At 34.4% G+C, this 24,854-nt stretch overlaps 1 protein-coding gene across 3 annotated transcripts in view; it reads right to left on the bottom strand.

Annotated features, from left to right (window-relative positions):
* Nucleotides 1-245: 245 nt before the first annotated feature.
* LOC150106164 (uncharacterized) overlaps nucleotides 246-24,854 on the bottom strand; it is a 59,073-nt gene continuing 34,464 nt past the window's right edge. For 2 of the 3 annotated variants that reach the window (XM_090393899.1, XM_090393897.1), the window contains exon 2: nucleotides 246-2,414. In XM_090393899.1, the coding sequence (XP_090250025.1) occupies nucleotides 325-2,400 (2,076 nt within the window). In that variant the 5' untranslated portion in view covers nucleotides 2,401-2,414 and the 3' untranslated portion in view covers nucleotides 246-324. Of the gene's footprint in view, nucleotides 2,415-20,235; nucleotides 20,273-24,854 lie in introns of those variants that run through there. The other variant, XM_090393898.1, reaches the window with a different exon arrangement.

Below are 24,854 nucleotides of genomic sequence, written 5' to 3'. Positions count from 1 at the left end.
TTTTTCTAGGCTGCACAATTCATCTTTCAAATTGTTGCAAACCTCCAAAAAATTTTCAAAGATAATTATTGAAAAAAATCCACGTATAAGTGGACCCGTGCACACTTCAACGATCGACACTCTCTCTCTGTGTGTGCACTTACACACACACACACAGTAAAAAAAATATCTAAAAATGATGGAGAAAACTGTGCAAATTTAAAGTAAACAAGATTCAAATGGAGGACGGAATAATTGTAATCAGCTTATCATCATATGTTATTTTATTATATCATACAATATAACATTTTAAGTGCAGTTTTAATTAAGATTTACACATTTGTGTTAAAGATTTAAATTAATAGCAATAATTTCGCCAGTAGAGAATGTCTGGCACTCTTTTTCCTTCCTGTCAGCATTCACTTTATTCCATGACTGATGACAACAATGACATTTCAAAAGGGAACCAGGTGTAGTAAACTCTCTCAGGGAAGTGGAATTGTCCAAAAGTAAATTGTTGTTTAAGTTGGTAAATTTCTCACTGTCTTTATGCAAAGGAACATCGGATAAGCTTTCTTCCTGTTCCATATGCACAGGTTTAAGAAGTTTGTGATCTACTGGCAAAGTTTTAAAGTCATTTTCATGCCTGTATCTTTGTACTAAAGAAGCTATGTTTATATCATTTTTAAAAGAATTTTGAAGGGCGAACTGTACTTTATCGCCTATTTTCAATATATGTCGAAGATCCTCAATACTTGAGCATTGACTTTCAGGAAAACGAAGCATATCTTTTTCAAAATAAACAAAATAGTAATCCTCATTATTATGTTTGCACTGCAGTATGCCACAGTCTTTTGCTAATATCCCAACTTCACCAGTGTATAAATGCTGACTACTGGATCCCACAGTATTCTGACAAGAAGTTCTCATCTCAGAATTTGCAAATGACTGAAAAACTGGCCTATTTATCTTTTTTTCATTCATACGAACACGAAAGACACTCTGTTTAGTAGTACAATGAACAACAGTGGCACTCCAACAGTTCTGATTGTTAGAATGGAAAGTTTTTCCTGTATTATAGACCGCATTAAAAACAACCTGATCATCCTTTTTTAGGTGATGCTGAAGATTGTTAATTTTTTGACTACACAAAAACGAGGCCTTATCAAAAGAAACCATAAAAATTGTTTCATTTTCTTTATATAAATGAAATGATGACCTAATTATTCCAACATTTTTACCAACCCATTCAATGGATCCTTTCCATTTTACCAGTTCTGGTCCAAACACTTCATAAACTTTCCTTTCAATCTTGAGTCGTGAAGTATCCAAAACTAAATCCAATTTCTTAATATCTTTAAGTTGTTCATGCCTTACATTTTGTTCTACTAATTCTGCAATACCATCAGTACATTCTTTTTTTTCTAATTGCATTTCATCACGTTTGTCACCATATGATAAGCATGCATCTCCACTACCAAGTTCTGTTTGAATCTCATTAATAATATTTGTATACCTTGGATTACATGTTTTATCATAAGTGGGAGAACTTTTATAACTAGCAACATTAGTGATATTAGTATTACTATTTGAAGAAGTCTCTCCAACATCAGTCCTTATATTACTTACACAGAGCAACTGATTCAGTTCTACAGAATTGCCATTTGTAATGAAGGTAGGATTTCCTCTGAGGTAATCCAATAATATTTTTTCATTAATGTCAAGAGTAAGGTCCTTCCTTTTTGACAGGTGAAAAAGTATTTTTATATGTTGAACCAAATTAGATATACCATTACATCCTTTACTGATTGCATTTATCAATATGTTTTCCAAAACTTCACCTAAAAAGTATGAAAGGAATAACCTTCCTTTGTACTCTTGAAATGAAATAGCACCACTGGAATCAACACTTATTAATTCTGGAAAAGCACTGAAAAACAATTTTAATTTAAAACATGTGGTTTTCCCTTTCAATAGGTCAAAAAAATCCTTCAATTTCTCAGGAATTTTTTTACACCAAGCAACTACTTTAGACAATGTCCTAGCATTTGCTCGTCTAAGAAATGTGCAAAAGAAATATAATAGTTGGAAAATGAGTAAATCAAATACATCGTCATTTTCTGTAGTCTTTAACTTTTGTTTATCCCAAACTGATAAAACAGATACCAACTGTTTTTTTGGCATTATGTTCCATGTTAATGTAACCTTACAGGATCTCTTCTTGAAAGAGAACACATGAGAATTATTTATGAAGAACTGATTAAACTTAATCCCAGAATAGTGCTTTCTAATAAATGACTGGACTTGAACCGGTGCATTTACAAGTTCTTCAGAGAGAATTGGGGAAATAGCCTTTTTCTTAATACACAGAACCTGCATGAAATACTGCACTGCATGTTCATTATCTTCAAAATCCCTCATACTTGTTATAAAGTCTAGAAAGAAAGAATAAAAATAATAATTACTCACTACAGTATAAGCAATTTGTATATCATGACAATCTAATGAGAGCTACATAATTTATACACTAAAATTTTTTATAGTCAAAATTTAGGAAATAATTCTGTATTCATTCTGAAGTTTTGTAAAGATGACTGTGTGGATTCTGGAAAAGTGATAATTTAACAATAATCAACAACTCATTTTATCTTGTATGCTAAACCATATAAGATAAATATCAATAAATATAGAAATCTCAATGGAGAACAGCAAGGATTCATTAAGAGACACTTGTTAGAAAGTATTTATTTATTATTTTTTATTCTTATCATAATCACACCAATGAAAATCGTAAACATACAGTACATTAGTACTCTGAGTGGATTAGATAATATGATCCAGAAACCAAACGTGGATCCTGTTCAAGCCATTTCATAGATCCAGTGAGCTACTGGGCAACAAAACTCATTTATGGACATTCACACGACAGTGGGATAGTTTGGAAAGCAGCAACACTATTCAGTAATCCAACCAGGTTGGCATTTGAAATTAAAAGTTGGGCTGCAAATATTTTGTAATTTTTCAGAATTTTCTCAAATTCTATTATTTGGTACAATAGCACATGACTAGTTCATTGAAATTGAAGGTGATGAATAAGATTAGTAGCCTGTATATGGAAATGGTTATTGCACAGATGTTAACTACATATTAGAGGGAGCATTATCTCAAAGTTCAGAGATACAACAGGTATCACACAGTTCTATTATTCTAGGACAAGTACAGTTGTTTATATGTTGGTAGTACAATTCAGAACTTGAAGGGTTATTTAATTGTCTGTATATAATGCAAACTTGTAAGCAGTTGTCACAAAATTTTGATAGATTTAGTAGTGGGGAAAAGGATGAAGATTAGGGAGTATTCACAATAGAAATTATGACAGTTACTCAGAGAATTGCTGCCATGACGAAAATACAGTAAGATAACAATATGAAATTTTATGTTAATGTATAGTTTAAGCTTGCTAAATATTATGTACTTTTAGTTGTCTTCATTATTTTCTAATGAAGATAATGAAGACAACTAAATATGTAAATGATAAGGAAATCTTGAGGCATATCCAAAACCAAGTAAAAAGTATATCAATATCATGGAATGTTTTCTATGATGACTAAGAGAAACTGAAGTTGCTGTCTTTTTCCATCAGGGACAGGTTGAGTCTTCTGTGTTTTCACAACAACCTCCAGAAGTCTTGGTTTCTTGTGTGGCTGGTGAGCTGTCTGCAGGTTTGTAATCCAGAGGTGACCTTTATTGGTCTTCCTTTTTTTCTTCTAATCTTGCATACAGAGCGAGGTTGGGTAGTCTTTTTGATGGCATTCTCTCGACATGTCCATACCATTGAAGTTATCTTCTTTTGATCTTTTCTATTAATGAGTCTGTATAGTTTAGATCTTGTCTTACAGTTTTTTTCTTTTTTGTTCATTTTGTTTTACTTATTTTTCTGAGACATTTCATCTCGAAAGCCTCCAGTTTTCATATCTCTGTCTTCTTGAGTGTCCAAGTTTCTGAAGCATGTAGCACAGTGTGTATCATAATTGCATTATATAATTTTATTTTTAGAGGTTTGGAAATTTTATTTTTCCAGATTTTACTTAGCTTATTAAATGATGACCATGCAGTCGATATTCTATGTTTAATAGTGGTAATGGTATCTAAGCATTCTGTTATTACTGTTCCTAAATACTGTTCTTGATCCATTCAAGGAGAAGTTTATTTTTTCTTTGTTTTTTCCAATTATCAAGATTTTTGTTTCATCAGTATTTATGATCATGCTGTATTCTTTAGCCGTATTGTTTAGTTTGGTTATTAAATTCATCATTTTTTCTTTTGTGTCTGCTATCATTACAATGTCATCTGTATATTTTATATTATTAAGGTTATAACCATTTAGGTTGACCCTTTTCCTCTTTCCAAGGCTTGGTTAATCATGTTCTCTAAGTAGATGTTAAAAAAGTATGGGGAGAAGGACATCCTTGGGCTACTCCTTTACTGACGTTTATTTTATCTGTTGTTATACTATTAAATTTAATTATTGCTTCTGTGAGACTATAATATTTTTGTAAGAAGTCTAGGGTATCTTCCTCGATTTGTTTCTGTTTTAATATTCTTAATTAAAATTACTTTATTTATTGAGTCGAATGCCTGTTTAAAATCTATAAAACAGCAATAGATATTTTTGTTATGTTCCCAGCATAATTCTGCTAGTCTTTGTATTATGAAGATCTGATCCAATGTGGAGTGATTCTTTCTGAGGTCTGCCTGTTCTTCACTAAGAATGATCTCATATGTGCTCTTCATGCTGTTCTGTAATACTCTTGTAAATATTTTGTAAGCATGGATGAGTAATGTGATTGTTCTGTAATTTTTACACTTTTTTCTTATCACCTTTCTTGTAAATTGATATGATAGTTCCTGTTCCGATCTTCTGGTATTTCTCTTGATTTAATGATTTTGTTGAAAAGTGTGGTAAGGAATTTTAAAGTTGTTTGCTTTCCTTCTTTCCATTAGAGCTTCTGATAGAAGGATCATGTCTCGAGTTAGTGTGGGGCCTTGTTATTAGGTATTGTTTTCATTCTTAAAGGTTTCTTGGTAATGTTCCATCCATATTGCTTTTATCGCATTTAGATTTCCTGTTTCCTCACCCTGATTGTTGATCATTGTTAGATGTAGTGGTGAAAAGTTTTTGTAATTTCTTTGTGTTATGTAATATTTTTGAGTTATGGTGTTTCAATGCCTCATTGCATTTTTCTGCTTTTTTGTTTAGCCTGTTTTCTTTAGCCTGTCTACAGAGTTTATTAATTTCGTTTTTCAGTTGTTTGTATTTCTTCTTTTTTTCTGAGGTATCAGTTTTTAGTTTTCTTTTTTCTTCACATTTTTCTAAAATTTCAGATATTATCCATTTATTATTTTATTATTGGGTTCCCTTGCAGAGTTAATGTTTCTTTTCTTGTTTTCCAAATGTTTTCGGTTTCATCTGTTTGAGCCCAATTTATTTCCTCAATTTTCCTAAGTAGTCTAATCTTATTTGGTTATTTTTTTAACTTTCCTGTGTGGAGTTTATCAATTCTATTTCTTTTATAATTGACTTTGAATATTATCCACATTGTTGCAGAGAGGAGTTCATGGTCTGTATCCAGCTCTAGGCTTTAAGTATTCTTACATTTTTGATCGAGGTTTTCCATTTATTTCTAATTAGAATATAATCTATACAATTTCATATTTCTCTATCTGGTGGGGTCCAGGTGTATTTAAATATGGTAAAACATTGTATTTGAGATGACAAGGTTGTTTTCTTTGTAGAAATTGAGCATAGTTTCTCCCCTTTCATTTTGGTTCCAGTTCCAAATTTTCCCATTACATCTTTTTTTAGCTCTTCTCTGAAAGTTCCGATCTTAGTAGTGAAATCTCCGATTATGAATACGATGTCTCTGGAGTTAGTATTATCTATTTCTTTTTAGAGATCGTTGTAGAATAGTTCGATGTCTTCTTCATTGTAACCTGCATCAGGTGTGTAAATCTGAATAACTTTTATGTGTAGTCCTTTTTCTTTGGCTTTTAGTCTAATTCCTATTATTCTGGATGAGATAGGCTTGATATCTATTATACTTGCAGAAAGATTTTGTTTTATTAGAATTGCAACTCCTTCTTTATGTACATTGTCTCCTTCTTCCCAAATACAATAATTTACCTTCTGGCATGTTTAAGCATCTTTCTCCTATTTAGTGCGTTTGTGAGATTCCTATAATATCCCATTTTATCCTTTTCAGATTCCTTTGTACAATTTGGGGTTTTCCTGCTTTCTATAGAGATCTGATATTTGTAGTAGCTATATACTTATCATGTTTTGCTGACCACATAGAAGGTTTCTCACCAACACTATGTGAGGCTCATGTTGGTGAATCAGCTTCCCCGTATGTGGTAGTATGAGATGTATTCCTGGTAGTTGTGTAATCCATGGAAGTTTTTGGTATTTTAGTGTGGCAGGCTTGTCATTCCTCTGCTACACCCTTTGGTCCATGGCTCCTTATTCTTTATTCGGAGCAACCAGTTGGGGCTTCCCCTCATCCACCATCCAAGGGATGTGCCTGGTAGGAGTCTGGTCTCCCCCAAGGAAAGCAAACTACAGAGCCTCATACAGGAAAGAAAATGATATGAATGAGCACTGGAAATTGTTTAGAGGAACTTATCAGATTAAGATATATTGTATGTAGGGAAGAGAATGCACACAGTGATAATAATCATCTTCCCTGGAAGTTGTATAAGTGTATTGTAAGAAAAAAAGAAGCAGATTTTGGTATGGGGTAGAAGGCAAATGGAATACGTTGCCAGAACAGGTACCAAATGCATGAATAATGAACAAGTTCAAGGTTAGGTTGATATCATTTTATTTTGAACAATATTATTAGGCTTCGTGGCATGTTCAAGTCTCATACCATCTTTTAACTTTTTTAAGAGCCTTCCTCTATTTCTTTTAACTCTTGATTTATAGTTTATTATATTTTAAGCATTCTATTCAGTGGCATTCTAATTATATGTTGAATACACTGATTTCCACAATTATTTACTATTTGCAAAATTGGTTCTTGTCATGATTCTTGTAAGATTTCAATATCTCTCATCTAGTATGTACCCTAACATATCGTATACCATACTGTTATCATAAATTTCTTTTCTACTGATATTACTATTTTTTTCTTCACTTCCACATAATATAAAAAGGTTTAGCTAAAACATTGAATATCCTTAACCTTTTTTTTTTTTTTTGTATTAAATTTGGCTTAAAATATCATTAATCATGCAAATAATTTTGGTAAATTTATTAGTTTTGTTTTGGATCTGTTTTCCTCAATGTAACATATGTTAGAAAATAATTAAAATATTTAACTGTTCTATTTGCTTGCCATTCAGAACTATGATGCTAGAATATGTTCTATATAGAAGTAAAATCATAATAGTAGGATTCTTCTTCTATATATAATCAATTAAGATTTGATCATCTACATATAATAATGCATTTAGTCAGTAATTTTCTTGTGCTATTTACACAATACTCTCAATCAATTTCCTGATATATAATCCTCAAGGGGTGTTCAGGCTATTTCTGGGTCTCATTCCTGCTACTTTGCATCAAACACCATTTTTGCTAACTTTCCCTCACCCATTCTATTTTAGTCGCCATACCACTTTAAATTATTCTGCTTACTGTGTAAGCAGAATGCTCACAATGTCAAGTTCCTTTCTAATATCTTCATTTTTAATATGATGTCAGTAAAGCTGTGGAATTGGATGGTATTTCACCACCAGTTTTGAGAGAATGTGCTAAAGAACTGACAGCTGCTCTGACCTGGCTTTTCAATGAAAGTCTGGCTACAGGAAAGGTGTGCCCAGGAAATGGAAGGAAGGAAGGAAAGATAGTGCCTTTGCACACGAGTGGTAGCAGACTGGAAGTGTCTAATTATAGGCCAGTTTGTGTGACATCACTAGTTGTTAAGATCTTGAAGAAATTAGTGAGGAACCATATACAGCATTGGGAAGATGAGGGTAATGTTATCTGTGAGAGTCAACATGGATTTGTGAAGGGGCTCTTGTTTTAGTAATATGCTAGCCTTTTATAATAAAGTTACAAGAGCAGTAGATGAGGGCAAAGCATATACTGCCATTTTCTTAGATTTAGCAAAGGCATTTGACGGTGCCACATGATAAGCTGATATTTAAGTTGCAGTACATGGGTTTGGATATCAGGTTGGTCAACTGGATTCAGGATTGACTGTCCAATAGGTATCAGGGAGTTGTGTACGGTGGGGCAATTTGAATTTGATTGGCAAAAGGTTACAAGTGGAGTCCAACAGGGACCAGTACTGGGACTTATATTGTTTAAACTTTATACCAATGACATTGTCAGTGGATTGCAGGGGAATATTCAGTTGTTTGTGGATGATGTGAAGCTGGGAAAGGTTATTAGTAATAGTGCAGATGTGGTAGCCCTGCAAGAGGATTTGAATAAACTAGACAGATGGGCAAATGAATAGGGATTTCGGTTTAATGCAGCAAAATGTAAGGTCTTGAGGTTTGGGACACACCGATGGGATGCTGTATACTATATTGGAAGAGTTGTACTGGAGGAAGTAGGGGAGACAAGAGATCTGGGTTTGATGATTGATAGAAACCTGAAATTCAGGGGACATATTGCAAAGGTGGTGAAGGTAACACAGAGGATTGCTGCAATACTGAGAAGGACGCTGACCTGCAGAGATAAAAGAGTTATCATTTTGTTGTATAAGACCCTCATCTGTTTGGTCCCCAGGATTTGAAGGGAATAAATTAACTGTGGAAAGGGTACAGAGGCAAATAACAAAGATGGTTTCAGGACTGCACCATGTTAGTTATGAGGATCAGCTGAGGGAATGTGGACTGCAGAGTTTGGTAGATAGAAGGAGGAGAGGTGACATGATTGAGACTTTTAAACTGTTGAGAGGTGGTTACAGGGTTGGCACTGGGGAGTTCTTTCATTTGGTTGAACAGCGGGAAGGAGTGATGACAAGGGTCCATCCCTGGAAGTTACAAAAGGAAGCTGTGAGCAAGAAGGTGAGAAGTTGTTTCTTTGAATGGAGGGTGGGTGAACCATGAAATGCATTGCCTGATAGAGTGGTGAGAGCAAGAAATGTCAATGAGTTTAAGGAGTGGTATGATAAATTTTTTGTTTCCTAGGAGGGACCTCCTACGATGAGTCTTGATAGACTTTGTGTTTCTTAGGAAGGACTTCCTGCAATAAGTCTTTTGACTGCATGGAGGCCTGAATAATAAGAATTATCTGTGTACGATGATCCTGTCAACCATTATTTGGCCTGAATCCATCTTGTTCTTCTCCCAGTTTTTCTTCCACAATTTTTCTCAGCCTCTTTTCAAATATGCTTGCATAAACCTTACCTGTAACACTTGGTAGAGAAATTCCTGTAATTCTCATATTCAGCTTTACTCTCTTTTTCATAGATGGGTACTATGAGAACTCTACTCCAGTCATATGGAATTCAACCTTCTGACTAGGCCCTCTGAATTATGCAGTATAGCCACTGCAAAACTTTTATATCTTTATACTTAAGCATTTCTGATCATCATCATCATCATCAAATTCCTGCCATGTACCCTCAAGGGGTGTACAGGATATGACAGTACTACATGAAAAAATTACATCATTACTAACTTCCTATCTACAATTTTCCTCCAAATCAGTCTGTTACTTGTCAAGACTCCATCATTATCAGATCTTATATTTCTATCGTCTAAGGCACTTTGTACCGTATCAATCCACCTATATCTCGGTCTTCCTCTGGGTCGTTTTCCTGCCAACCTGGCAGAGAACACTTGTTTTGCTAATCTTTCCTCTCCCATTCTATTTAAGTGACCATACCATCTGAGATTAGCTCTGCTAACGCATTCCTGGATGCTGACAATGTCAAGTTCTTTCCTAATATCCTCATTTTTAATATGATATTGCCATTGATGCCATCTGTTCACGCCTCTAATCTTTCTCAGGACTCTCATATCGGCGGTCTCTAGTCTTTGGTCAAGTGTTTTACTTCTGACCCAGCTCTCAGATCCATAAGTTAAAATTGGTTTGAACACAGTCTTGTATACAGCTAATTTAGTGTTCCGACTAATTTCTTTCTTATTCCATATGAATTTATTCAATTGACTTCCCACGATACCAGCTTTGCTGATTCTGTTGTCTATTTCTATATTTAGTTTACCATCTTCAGTAAAAATTGTGCCTAAGTAGCTGAAATGTTTTACTTGTTCCACAGGTTCTCCATTCACAACACAGTTGACATTTTCAATGATTCTGCCTATTTTCATTGTCTTTGTCTTTTTATTGCTGACCTTCATACCATATCTATTACAACAGCTATTCAATTTAGTCAGAGAATCTTGCAGACTTGTAGCGGATTTATTTAGAAGTATAACATCATCCGCATAAAGCAAAGAGCTGACATTAACATCTCCAATTTTGATATCAGGTTTAATACCACATTCCTTCATAATGTGATCCATATAGATAATGAATAACAGAGGGGATAATGTACATCCTTGTCTCACACCAGATTTAACATTAAACCATCTTCCTGTACTTCCTTCAATTCTAACTGCTGACTCACAACTCAAATAAAGACTAAGTATTGCTTGATATAATGCCCCATTGACACCATATAACTGCAGCGTATTGAATAGCTTCTCTCTTGGCACCTTGTCATATGCCTTTTCCAAATCGACAAAACTTAAATACAGATCTTTGTTATATTCCCATGCTTTCTCGACTATTTGTCGTAAAGTGAAGATCTGATCCTGACAGCCTCTGTTTGGCCTGAATCCAGCTTGTTCTTCACCAAGCTTTTCTTCCACAATTCTTCTCAACCGTTTCTCAAGTATACTTGCATAGATCTTGCCAGGAACACTCAGTAGAGAAATACCTCTGTAATTCTCACATTCAGTTTTATTTCCCTTTTTATATATGGGTACTATGAGAGCTCTACTCCAATCATCGGGAATTCTTCCCTCTGTCCAGGCTTTCTGAACTATGCAGTGCAGCCACTGTAAGACTCTTATACCACCATACTTCAGCATTTCTGGTCGAATATCATCTACTCCTGCTGCCTTTCCACATTTCAAGTCTTTGATGGCTTTTTCTACTTCAAGTATGGATATGTATTCCTGACTGCACGCCTGGTCAGTGTTTTTTATTACTGTGCTGTCATCCCTGCTTGTTTCATTTAGCAGTTTTTCAAAGTAATTACTCCATACTTCAAGGATATCTTTTTCTCCTGTTTTCATTTCACCTTTATCATCTCTAATTCCTTTTACAGCACTCTTTCCTCCATTCCTAAGCTTCTTCAACAACCTCCAGAATATTTTGCCACCTTCTTGATATTTATTTTCTATATTCTTGCCAAAGTCCTCCCATGACTTTTGTTTAGCTAGTTTTACACACTGTTTAGCTTTCTTACATTTGTCTCTGTATTCTGTAAGAGTAAAAGCTGACTTATTTGCTAGGAACTTTTGATATGCTTTCTTCTTTTCCTTCACTGCCTCTTTAACTTCCTGTGTCCACCAGGGAGTTCTGATTTTTTTATCCTTGCACACAACCTCACCACATGCCTCTCTGGCAGAATCAATCAATGTTTCCTTCAGAGTTTGCCACTGAATCTCCAAGGTTTGATTCCTGTTCTCAAACTCTTTCATTTTCTTTTCAATAATATTTCTGTATTTTAGTCTACAGTTCACATCTGAGAGCTGCTCAACTTTTATTCGCTTTAAAACTTTCTTACATGTTATTCTTTTCAATATGAAATTCAATTTTATCCTGCTCAAGACTAAATAGTGATCACTTCCAATTTCAAATCCTCTGTACACTCTGGTGTCCTGCACCAGGGAGAAAACATCACTATCAACAATAACATAGTCAATGAGACTTTTCTTATTCCTAGCCTCTTCTCTCCATGTGAATTTGTGCACATTTTTATGTTGGAACATGGTGTTAGTAATAACCAGTCCATGTCCTGAGCAGAAATCCAACAGATATTTGCCATTATTATTAGCTTTGCTCTTTTCTCCAAATTTTCCCAAAATATTTTTGTATGTCTCACAATCATTTCCTACTCTACTATTTAGATCCCCAACAAGGACCAACTTTTCCTTTTTCATTGTGTCAGTTGCTTTTTCTAAAGCCTCAAAAAATTCCTCCACTTCTACCTTAGTAGAACCTTCTGTGGGACCATAGGCACAAATAAGTCTCATTGTCCAGTTCCCCATTCTCATATTTGCCCACATTACTCTACTTGAGACTGCCTGCCATTCAAGAAGATTAGCCTCGTATTTTGTGTTGAATACTATGGCTACTCCTTCTTTTCCTTGATTGTCATTGCCTGAATATAACATTTTGTATTTATTGCTCAGAAAGACCTCACCAGTTTTGGTCTTTTTTGTTTCAGTCACCCCTATTATGTCGATCTGGTACTTATCTAATTCCTCAGCTAGCTCCATTTCTTTGCCATTCAGGCTTCTTACGTTGATAGTACCGATCTTTAACTCTGGTGATGTTGAGTTGGGGTTTGTTTTCAGATTTGTTCCAGTAGCTGACTTTTCGCTGTTTGCCCTGGTTCCCTGGCGAAAACAACGGGGGCCTTGTTTAACCGGGCGACGCCCCAGCCGGCATGAAATTTTGTCATGTTGTACCATCATTTTTTATTTTCGTTTAACCAATAAGAATACAATTTGGTCCGCTAAATCCCAAATTGCCAGCCCATCCTCGTTCGTTCAGTATCAAAGTAGATACCCAACAGGGTGCACCACGAGAAGGTGAGGATTGGACATTAGGTCAGAAGCCCTGGTCGGTTCTCCGCATTCCTTTAAAGGCTATGTGGAGGTCTCCTCTCAGTTATACAGCTTTGACCCTTAAGCACCCCATTTTCTGATCATATATCATCAAATTCATCCTCAAATATCATCCTCAAACTGCCTTTCTACATTAAGTTTTGTATATTATTTTATTGATATGTACTCCTCTTTGCATTCCTCTTGAAAATTTTCTAGTATGGTTCTGTCACTGCTTAGTTCATTTAACAGTCTTTTAAAGTAATTACTCCAGACATCTAGGATGTCTGGCATCATCCTTATCTTCAGTTTTCATGTCACCTTTATCATCGATTCCTTTTACAGTACTCTTTGCTCCATTTCTTCAATGGCCTCCAGAACATTTTGACACCTTCCTGATATTGATCTTCTATATTCTTACCAAAGTCTTTGCATGACTTTTGTTTGACTACTTTCTCACATAGCTCTCTTACATTTTTCTCTGTATTCTTTTGGGACATTTGGCAATTTATAATAACATTCATATAATATTTAAAATATATTAAAAAAAGGATTAGAGACAAACCATATCCTTCTCTTCTAATTATATCAGTGGTTTTTGCTGTCATGGTATTATTTTCTTAATAATTGTGGTTTCGTTTATATAATTATTCTAGTTTTCTCTACATAGGGTTCTAATTTCACTCTTGGTTATAGCACGCTTTCTTTTATAACCCATTATTTACTATTTTAACTTTAGGTAAGAAGAAAAAAGTATACAATAAAATTTTATAGAGATCACATATAGTGCTTGCCTCAAGTATGATCTGGCTAATACTTAATTGATTCAAAATCGGATTTATAAGAGCATCTAAATAATAGTGTTATGTTACATAGCATACCATTGTAAACACACATGCACACACAGAGAGATTTCATATCCCAGAATCGCCATCATGCACTTGTAGTCCACACCTTCAACAAACTATTGACCACATACTCTACGACTGTCAGCTACTGGATTCCATCTGGATGCCCACAATACAACGTCATCTCTTCCGGAAACAAGTGGCCAGTATCAAAAGACTTATCAAAAAGTATTACTCAGAATTAATTAAATTTGCCAATAAGCTCAACTTCCAGTGCTTGCAATCTGACATAAATTACTGCTATTATGTGAATTAGAAAAGGTAGGGGCACCAGAGATCAGATCCTTTGCCTTAGATAGATCATAGAAAAATATAAAGAATTCAGACTACCTCTGGTAATGTGTTTCTTAGACTACTCTAAAGCTTTTGACTGTGTTGAACATGTGAGACTGTTACTTTCTCCTCACTTGTTTAGTATATATGCAGAGGACATCATCCGTGAAGCATTGGATGAGCTTAGGACAGGAATTAGGATAGGAGGTAGATTGATCAGTAATCTGAGGTATGCTGATGATACAGTACTCCTTTGTAATGACATGGAAGAACTAGGACTAATTCTTAACAAAGTTAACAAGATCAGTAATAACAGAGGACTTCAACTCAATTCTAGCAAGACAAAGATCATGGTTCTCAAAGGAAAAACAAACAGAGAAGCTCTTGAGAAACAAGTGTACCTTAATGGAGAAAGAATTGAGGAAGTCAGCAAGTTTGAGTACCTGGGATCCATTATTAATGTGAAGAATTGCTGTTCAGAAGATGTCAGAAAAAGGTTAGGAATGGCTAAAACAGCAGTCAGAGACCTGTCTAAAATCTGGAAGGATGGATCTCTCTCTATGGGAACAAAGTTGAGGATTTTAGATGTAGTTGTTTTTCCAACAGCGACTTATGGATGCGAGACTTGGAACCTAAAGAAGTCAGATAAGAAACTGATATCTGCTTTTGAGATCTGGTGTTACGGAAGGCTGTTGAGGATATCATATACTGAAAGGCGTACAAATGAATGGGTGTTAGAAAGGATTAGTAATTGGACATTAGGTCAGAAGCCCTGGTTGGTTCTCTGCATTCCTTTAAAGGCTATGTGGAGGTCTCCTCTCAGTTATACAGCTTTGACCCTTAAGCACCCCTGGAAGGATGTTGACAGAAGAAAGTTAAAATATTTTAGACACATAAAAGGATGGAAGGAGGACTTCTCAGAACAGTAATAGAAGGTAAAGCTCCTGGAAAAAGAGGCAGGGGTAGACCATCAATGAGATGGATGGAAGGATGGCGTGTGTGGAGTGACTGATCTTCAGAGTTGAGGCTGCCAGAAAAGCAAACAACAGGACTACATGGCAAGGCCTGGTGTGGAACATCACCGAGCATCAGAGTGACCATACAGCATCTGTAGATGCCCAGTGAGCATAGAGAGAGAGAGAGAGAGTGTGAATTATATGGTGTTAATATATGGATATATAAAAATATAAATGTAAATATGAATTATTATTTTTACGACTATCTTGCCTGCTTTTGTATTGGATTGTCGCTTTTTTTTAACATCATTGGCTTTTTACTCAACAATTCTTAGGGCATTGCAGATGTATTTTAGAGACAAATATATGTAACATAATAGAAGAAAATTTGCACATACCTTTCCTTAGATGTTGTAGCCTGTCTTCTTTCTGCAGTGTGTATACTTCTGCTGTTATGGTGTTGAAAGGGAAGTGGGGGGGCTTAGGCAATGTGGGAGAATTAATTTGAAAAACCCAGGTTTTTTATATAATATATAAATATATTATTTTTAAGGGTGGGTGGAGTGCTTTTTTTTTGGCAGAGTGGGAAAAAGATGAAAAATATGGCTGTAAATAGAAACTGTTTTTTAGGGGAAGGGTTTATGGGGAAAGGGACAGAGTTGATGGGGGTGCGAGCCGTTTCGACCGTATGGGTTGTCGTCTGAACTCATGGAGGAAGTGGATGCTATGTCGTGTCAGGGGCGTGCCGGCCATATAACAGTACTGAATTAACTAGTGTATTAATAAGGTATATATATATAAAATCCAAATGTGAAAATTACAGGATTTTCCCTAAATGTTCCCCTGCATGATTCATGCAAGTATCTTCAAGACAGTACTAAGAAAACGTATAGAACACTGAGACAGCACTTATTTTAGTTAAACAGCAACTGTCAGGAACTACATTTTTTACTTTAAAGCAATTAGTTACAAAATTCCAAGAACATAACAAAGATCTGTATTAAGCTTTATAGACTGGAAAAGGCATACAATAGTGTCAAATAAAACACTATCATTATACAGGGTGTTCGGGATAAATTTGACATATTTATAATTAATTATATTTTTCCGTAAGTTACATGTATTAACACACACTTCTCTTCATTTAAAAGGTTGGACCCTTCTTCATTCATATACAAGATGTCAGAAAGGATGGATAGCTGGAACCCACCTGAATCATGGAAGAGAATAACTTGTATCATGATGATTCGTGCCGGCCATCAAAATAAGGATATTTCGACTGCTGCCCAATGCTCCCTGAATACAGTAAAAACAATCAGGCATGAACTAGAGACTTGCAATGGTGACTACGAGGATGTAGCAAGAAGAAAGATCCCTAGCAGACGATCTGATTGCATTCGTACAGCAGAATTCCTCGCAAATCTGCAGGAACAGGTGTTGAAGATCCCTGGCATTGGAATTCGGGCTTTGTCACGTGAAATGAATGTTGCAGCCTCTACTATGAAGCTTGCACTCAATGAAGACCTCCGCTACTACTCATACAAGCGCCGCAAAGGTCAGCTGCTTACAGAAAAGGCCCGTGAAAAACGTTTGATAAACGCGAAGAAACTTCTAAGCAAAGTGAAACATCCTGCGGAACCACAAACAATCTGGTTCTTTTCTGATGAGAAAAACTTTTGCCAGGATCAAAAACACAACACGCAGAATAACAGATGGCTTGCATACAGTACAAAGGACATTCCTCGTGTAATGCAGACTAAATTTCCCCAAACTGTGATGGTTTTCGGATGTGTATCCTCTGAAGGCAATGTGATGCCTCCGCATTTTTTCCAAGAGGGCCTCAGGTTGACTTCAGATGGCTACGTGGAGTTGCTAAACACTGTAGTCAAGCCCTGGATAACAAGGGTAGCCAATGGTAGGCCGTATGTATGGCAGCAGGATTCGGCCCCTTGCCACACCTCTGGGAAAAGTCAAAAATGGTTGTCTGAAAATTTCTACGACTTCACCAGTACAAATGTTTGGCCTCCAAACTCCCCAGACCTTAACCCCATGGATTATTTTGTATGGGGCGCAGTTGAAAAAGACACCAATCGCACTTCCAGTAATACAAAAGCCCAGTTAATGGATAAAATTAAAACAGTTTTTGCGGCACTTCCCAGGGAGACTGTAGCATCAGCTTGTTCGAGGTTCCGAAGCAGGATTGAAGCTGTGATCGATGCTAATGGTGGTTATTTTGAGTAAATCTTGTTGATAGTATTGTAATTAACTCTGCCTGTAATGTTTTTTGTCAATTCATTAAATTTAATAGATACAAAGAAGATTTTCTTTTTCCTTACGAAACTGTCAAATTTATCCCGAACACCCTGTATAGTGTAAATGGGACATCATCTAGAATGAATCATTATATAAGAAGACTGTTTGATGTAAACTAGGTCTAAGATAATGTAAACTATCTTTACTATTATTCATCTAGAACAGTGATTCTCAACCTGTGGTCCGTGACGATGGGATAGGTGGTCAGCAGACAGACTTAAATTAATTAAGTAAATATATATTTTTTAATTATCTAAACAAATTAAAATTGAATAACTAAGTAAAAATTATTGAAATCAAATGGAGACTTTAAAAAACAACAAATATTGTCAGAATGTTCAAAGGCAAAAGCAATAAAACTATATTGTTGTTCACTTCAAACATTACAAAATTTCATTCTGGCTAGGGGCGTCGTCCAGTTAAACAAGGTCCCCATTGTTTTCGCCAGGGAACCAGGCGAACAGCGAAAAGTCAGCTACTGTATCAAATCTGAAAGCACACACCCTAACTCAACATCACCAGAGTTAAAGATTGGTACTATCAACATAAGAAGCCTGAATGGCAAAGAAATGGAGCTAGCTGAAAAATTAGATAAGAACCAGATCGAATAGGGGTGACTGAAACAAAAAAGACAAAAACTAGTCAGATCTTTCTGAGCAATAAATACAAAATGTTATATTCAGGCAATGACAATCAAGAAAAAGAAGGGGTAGCCATAGTATTCAACACTAAATATGAGGTTAATCTTCTTGAATGGCAGACAGTCTCAAGTAGAGTGATGCGGGCAAATATTAGAATGGGGAACTGGACAATGAGACTTATTTGTGCCAATGGTCCCACAGAAGGCTCTACTAAGTAGAAGTGGAAGAATTTTATGAGGCTCTAGAGAAAGCTACTGACACAATGAAAAAAGAAAAGTTGGTCCTTGTTAGGGACTTAAATAGCAGAGTAGGAAGTGACATACAAAAATGTTTTGGGAAAATTTGGAAAAAAGAGCAAAGCTAATAATGACAAATACCTGTTGGATTTCTGCTCAGGACATGGACTGGTTATTACTAACAGCATGTTCCAATATAAAAATGTGCACAAATTCACATGGAGAGAAGAAGCAAGGAATAAGAAAAGTCTCACTGACTATGTTATTGTTGATAGTGATGTTTTCTCCCTGGTGCAGGACACCAGAGTGTGCAGAGGACTTGAAATTGGAAGCGATCACTATTTAGTCTTGAGCAGGATAAAATTGAATTTCATATTGAAAAGAATGACATGTAAGAAAGTTTTAAAGCAAATAAAAGTTGATCAGCTCTCAGATGTGAACTGTAGACTAAAATACACAAAGATTATTGAAGAAAATATGAAAGAATTTGAGAACAATAACCAAACCTTGGAGATTCAGTGGCAAACCTTGAAGAAAACTCTAATTGATTCAGCCAGAGAGGCATGTAGTGAGGTTGTCTGCAAGGAAAATCATAACTCCATGGTGGACACAAGAAGTTAAAGAGGCAGTGAAGGAAAAGAAGAAAGCATATCAAAAGTTCCTGGCAAATAAGTCAGCTTGTGCTCTTCGAAAATACGGAGACAAATGTAAGAAAGCTAGTAAAACTAGCTAAACAAAAGTCATGGGAGGGCTTTGGCAAGAACATAGAAAATAAATATCAAGAAGGTGGTAAGTATGGTAAGGTATTCTGGAAGTTGTTGAAGAAGCTTAGGAATGGAGGAAAGAGTGCTCTAAAAGGAGTTAGAGATGATAAAGTTGACATGAAAAAGGGAGAAAAAGATATCCTTGAAGTATGGGGTAATTACTTCGAAAAATTGCTAAATGAAACTAGCAATAATAGCACAGTTGTAAAAAACACTCAACAGGCATACAGTCAGGAATACATATTTGTACTTGAAGTAGAAAATGCCATCAAAGGCTTGAAATGTGGAAAGGCAGCAGGAGTAGATGATATTCAACCAGAAATGCTGAAGTATGGTGGTATAAAAGTCTTACAGTGTCTGCACTGCATAGTTCAGAAGGTCTGGACAGAGGGACGAATTCCTGATGATTGGAGTAGAGCTCTAATAGCTAAAAGTTAAAATAAAAGTTACTAAAAGATGTTGATTTGATTCCTCTTTCAAATGATATTGTTGGTCGCAGAATTAATGATATGGCAGGTGATGTAGAATCTCAGTTAATCGAAAGACTTAAGAAGAGCCCTTATTATGCGTTACAAAGACGAGACTACTGATGTTACATGTGATGCGCGTTAATGTTACCCAAGATATGTGCATGATAACATTCATGATCATATTCTGTTTTGTAGAACTTTGCCATCCCGAACAACTGGAGAAGAAATATTTCACACTCTCAATAATTACATAATACACTAAGGGATCCAGTGGGAAAAAGGTATAATCTTCGGTTCAGATGGAGCTCGCACTCTTACAGGCAGGCATAGAGTCAAGGAAGTAGCTCCGGATATGAATTGGGTACATTGTTTCATACATAGGGAAGTGTTATCCTCCAAAGGAATGCCACCAGAATTTAAAACTGTGCTATATAATGCTGTAAAGCAAGTTAGTATCATTAAAGCTAGCCCATTAAATAACAGGTTATTTTCAGTACTCTGCAACGAAATGAACAGTGAATATATACAACTTTTGCTTCATTCTGAAATTTGCTGGCTTTCTAGGGGCAAAGTACTAACAAGGTTATTTCAGTTAAGGTACAAAGTTTTATTATTCATAAATGAGCATAATTCTGATTTTGCATCACTCCTTGTTGATGAAGCATGGTTATCAACACTATTCTATCTTTCAGACATTTTTTTGAAATTAAATGAACTAAATCTCTCCCTTCAAGGAAATTATTTAACTGTTCTTGATGCCTATGACAAAATAAAGGCATTCAAGAAAAAAACTGGTTTTATGGATTAATTATGTAAAAGAAAGACAATTTGCACCTTTTCAAACATTGGAATCCTTTTTAGTAGAAAATGATACTTTTGTTGCTTCTGAGTTTCTGGAAAGGGTTTGTGACCACCTCAAAAATCTGAAACGGAATTTTGAAACATATTTTTCAAATAACTTTTATAAGAAATTTCTGTGGGTTTGCAATCCATTTCAGGCTTGCAGTCATGAGAATGACCTTTCGTTATAAAAAAAATAACAGTTAATTGAGGTTTCAAGTGACAGTGAACTTAAAATGCAAATATAATTACGGCTATTAGAGCCTGTTTTTGTTTAGGAGTGTCCCTTATTTTAATACATTGGCTAACATTACTCAAAAAAGGGGTGTATATATATATATATATATATATATATATTTAGGGCATTATGGGAAATAAGATTTCCAATCTCATTTCCCGCGTCAAAACGCACCACCATGTTCTCCTCCTCGTTTATAAACAACCTTCAGCAAGTTCTTGGAATTGGAAGGCATCATAGAACCAAAAACAAGGTATGTACAAACATTTTTTCCACCTCTTTTATTCTGCCATATTGCCTTCTATACTCACCCATAATGCCCTAAAAAATATATATATATATATATACCCCTTTTTTGAGTATTCTGCCATATTGCCTTCTATACTCACCCATAATGCCCTAAAAAAAATATATATATATACCCCTTTTTTGAGTAATGTTAGCCAATGTATTAAAATAAGGGACACTCCTAAACAAAAACAGGCTATAATAGCCGTAATTATATTAATAGTGTTTAAGAGGAGTAACATGGGAATTTTCCCAGAAACTATACTTAAAATGCAATTCAGTGATCTTGGTTTGACTCGATTTTGGATCTCACTTTCAGTGAGAAGTGAATTTACCGAATTTTCTGAAGAAGCATTGAAAATCGTCATGCAGTTCTCTACAACCTATCTTTGTGAGAAAGGATTTTCATTGCTCCTTCAAATAAAAACAAAATACAGAAATCGTCTTCGTGTGTGCCAATCTTCAACTGAATTTGACCAATATTTGAGCCAGATATCCAGCAACTCTGCAAGGGCCGAGAAGCTCACCCATCTCATTAAAAGTAAGTAGTAACATAATTAGATCATATTTTTTATTTGTTTAATAAAAATTAAAACTTTGTTCAATGATGATACAATTTTAATCGTTTACTTCCAATTTAATTAATTATGTTTCCACATGTATTCAAAACATGCTTTTAGATTTATTATGTTATAAAAGGCACAGTTTTTCAGAAATGTTGGTAATTCCTACTTAGTTTTTAAAAAATGTTCAAAAAGTCAAAACGATGTATAGGGAAATAAATTAAAAACACTATATTTATTTTTGAAGTAAAACTTTAATTCCAACATTCTAAAATGTTATTTTTCTTGCTTTTCTGTTCACGAAATCATCAATGACATGGTCAAACTCTATTTCATCACTCAGTTGCTGTTTTATAGACAGTATGGCAAGATTTCTTACACGCCAAAAAAGTGCCGCTTGGGGCGGATCGCTTCCTCTCCCCAGCTACGCCTCTGTAAGTTAGTGGTCCGTAGAATTGTTTTAGGCATTTTACTGGTCCTTGGGCTTAGAAAGGTTGAGAAACGCTGATCTAGAACAATCACTGCGTGAAGGAAAATAGCATTAACCATCTACCAACCTTGATGTGTTAGTAATTACATGGATGCAAAGTGACTGCTGATGATGAAATAATATGAATATGAATTATTATTATTTCTCTTCCGCTCATGGCAGGTTGAGCTTCAAGAATAAATTTTTGCCATCTCTTTCTGTCTGCTGTCTTTTTATGAAGTTCTATTATGGAGTTTAAGTGGGTGATGTTGTCAATCCATTTCTTTCTTAATCTTACTCTGCTGGGCTGTCCTTCAATTCTACCATTTAATAGTATGTTTGGTAGTCTTTCTGGGTTCATTATAGAAACATGTCCAAACCAGCTTAGTTGGCTCTTTTTTAGTGCTGTAATTATTGTGTCTTTTAAGTTAAGTTCTCTGACTTTTTCATTTGTTTTTCTTTCTGTCCAGTTTATTCTATTGATTTTTCTTAGGCATTTCATTTCAAAAGGACTGAGTTTATCCATTTCTTTTTTCCTTAAGATCCAGCATTCTGAGCAATAGAGTACTGTGGGAATTGTCATTGTTTTAAATATCTGAGTTCTTTGCTTAATCTTTTATTGTTCCATATTATTTTGTTATCCATCCATTATTGATTCTGTGCTTGGTTTTGAAATAGTCTAGATCTTCAGGTGATCATTGATCCTAGGTAAATGAACTGCTTTACTTGTTCTATATTATTGTTTCCTATTTTCATTTGGATTGCTTCCCTTTTTCTTCCTATTAGTTTTGTTTTACTAAAATTGATTTTCATATCATATTTGTTACTTGTTTGATGCAGCTTGGTCAGGATATTTTCTAATTTTTCTTGGCTCTCTGTAGTGATAACTATGTCATCGGCATACTTTAAATGTGCTATATTTCTTCCATTTATAGTTATGCCTTCACACCTCTGTAGTCCTTCATCTACTACTTCTTTTAGGTGCAGGTTGAATAAATAGGGTGACAATGGGCAGCCTTGCATAACTCTTTTTTTAATTGCTATTTGATCTGTTTCTATGTTTTTGTAATTCACTATTGCTTGTGTTTCTGAATAGTAATTCTTGATACAATTTAATATGTATTTGCCGACCCCTCTGTTTTATAGAATATTAATGAGTTTGTTTCTGTTTATTGAGTCAAAGGCTTGTTTGAAGTTGATAAAACAGCAGTAGAGTTTTTTTTATTTTTGTCTCTCATAAGATCTGCTAATCTGTTTAATGTAAAAATTGCATCTATTGCTTCTGCTATTTCTAAATCCCATTTGCTCTTCTTCCATCTGTTGTTCTTCATAGGAATGTATAACTCTGTTTTGAAGAATCCTAATGAATATTTCATTTGCTCTATGTATTTCTTCATTTAGTATGTATTTTGTGTCAGAAGTTAATTCTGGGTTGAAGGTGTCTTGATCTATGTTTTCTTCAGCTGTAAATGTTTCTTTAAAATGATTAGCCCATCAAAGGTTGGTCGATTGGTAGAGCCTCTGCTACTAATGGCTCAGTTAAGTAAGTTTGAGCGCGGTTAGTAGTTGGAAGGGGAACAATCGTTCGATGCTGTTGGTGCACTCTCCCTCGACGAGTCTTTGGACTCCCTGGAGGTGTCAAATAATAATAATAATTTCTTTTATTGTTTCATGGCTACTTGTTATGGTTCCATCTTTTTGCAATATTGAAACATGGTTGGGTGAGTATGTTCTAGTTATCTCTGCCTATTTCATAAAGGTCTTGAAGTCATGTTTTTTGTATGCTTCTTTGCATATTCCTGCTTTTCATTCTAAATATGCGATTTTTGCTAATCTGCATTTTTTGTCTATTTCTTTTTTCAAGTTTTTGTATAATATTCTTATTATACAAAAACTTTGTTCATTATCTTATTTTGAGAGGTTAGTTTTGGATATTCTTTTTTTTTCCCCCATAAGTCCAAAATCTCTGGTGTAAGCCAATCTTTGTTTACTCTTGTCTGGTAGCCCAGGTGTTTTGTTGCTGTTTCTTTAATAATTTCTTTACCTTTTTTCCAAGAGTCCGAGACTGTATCTAAAGCAAGATTATTTAATTTTTGTTTTAATGTTCTCTGGTAGATCTTGTCAAGCTATCAGTAAGTTTTCAGATGTTTTTGATGGTTTATTCTCTTTCTTTTGAAATTGATTTTTAGTTTGGCTGATGATAATTCATGGTTTGTATCCAGTCAATCTTTTTTAATGTTTTGACATTTCGGAAAGAATGTTTCCACTTCTTATTAACGATTATATAGTCCATGCAGTTTTTGATTTCATTGTTTGGTAATGTTCAAGTGTATTTGTGTTGTGGCCTGTGGTAGAATAAGGTATTTGTGATTAAGAGTTGATTTATTTTGCAAAAATCAATCAAGTCCTCTCCTCTCTCATTCATCTCTCCATGACCGAATTTTCCCATTACCTCTGCTTTATCTTCGAAGTACTGATCGATTTTTGCATTAAAATCTCCCATAATAATCAGGATGTCTCTTGTATTTGTTCGCCTGATTTCTTCTTGCAGTTGTTCAAGAAATTGGCTATATATATATATATATATATATATATATATAATATATATATATATAATATATATAATATATATATATATACAGTATATAATTAATATATATATATATATATATATATATATATATATAATATATATAATATATATATATATACAGTATATAATTAATATATATAATATATATATATATACAGTATATAATTAATATATATATATATACAGTATATAATTAATATATATAATATATATATATATACAGTATATAATTAATATATATATATATATATATATATAATATATATAATATATATATATATACAGTATATAATTAATATATATAATATATATATATATACAGTATATAATTAATATATATATATATACAGTATATAATTAATATATATAATATATATATATATACAGTATATAATTAATATATATATATATATATATATATAATATATATAATATATATATATATACAGTATATAATTAATA

Source organism: Typopeltis vanoorti, chromosome 6 (genome assembly GCF_054136105.1).
Source record: "Typopeltis vanoorti isolate ZY-2024b chromosome 6, IOZ_Tvanoo_1.0, whole genome shotgun sequence".
Lineage (NCBI taxonomy): Eukaryota > Metazoa > Arthropoda > Arachnida > Uropygi > Thelyphonidae > Typopeltis > Typopeltis vanoorti.
This window is presented reverse-complemented; position numbering and strand designations above follow the sequence as displayed.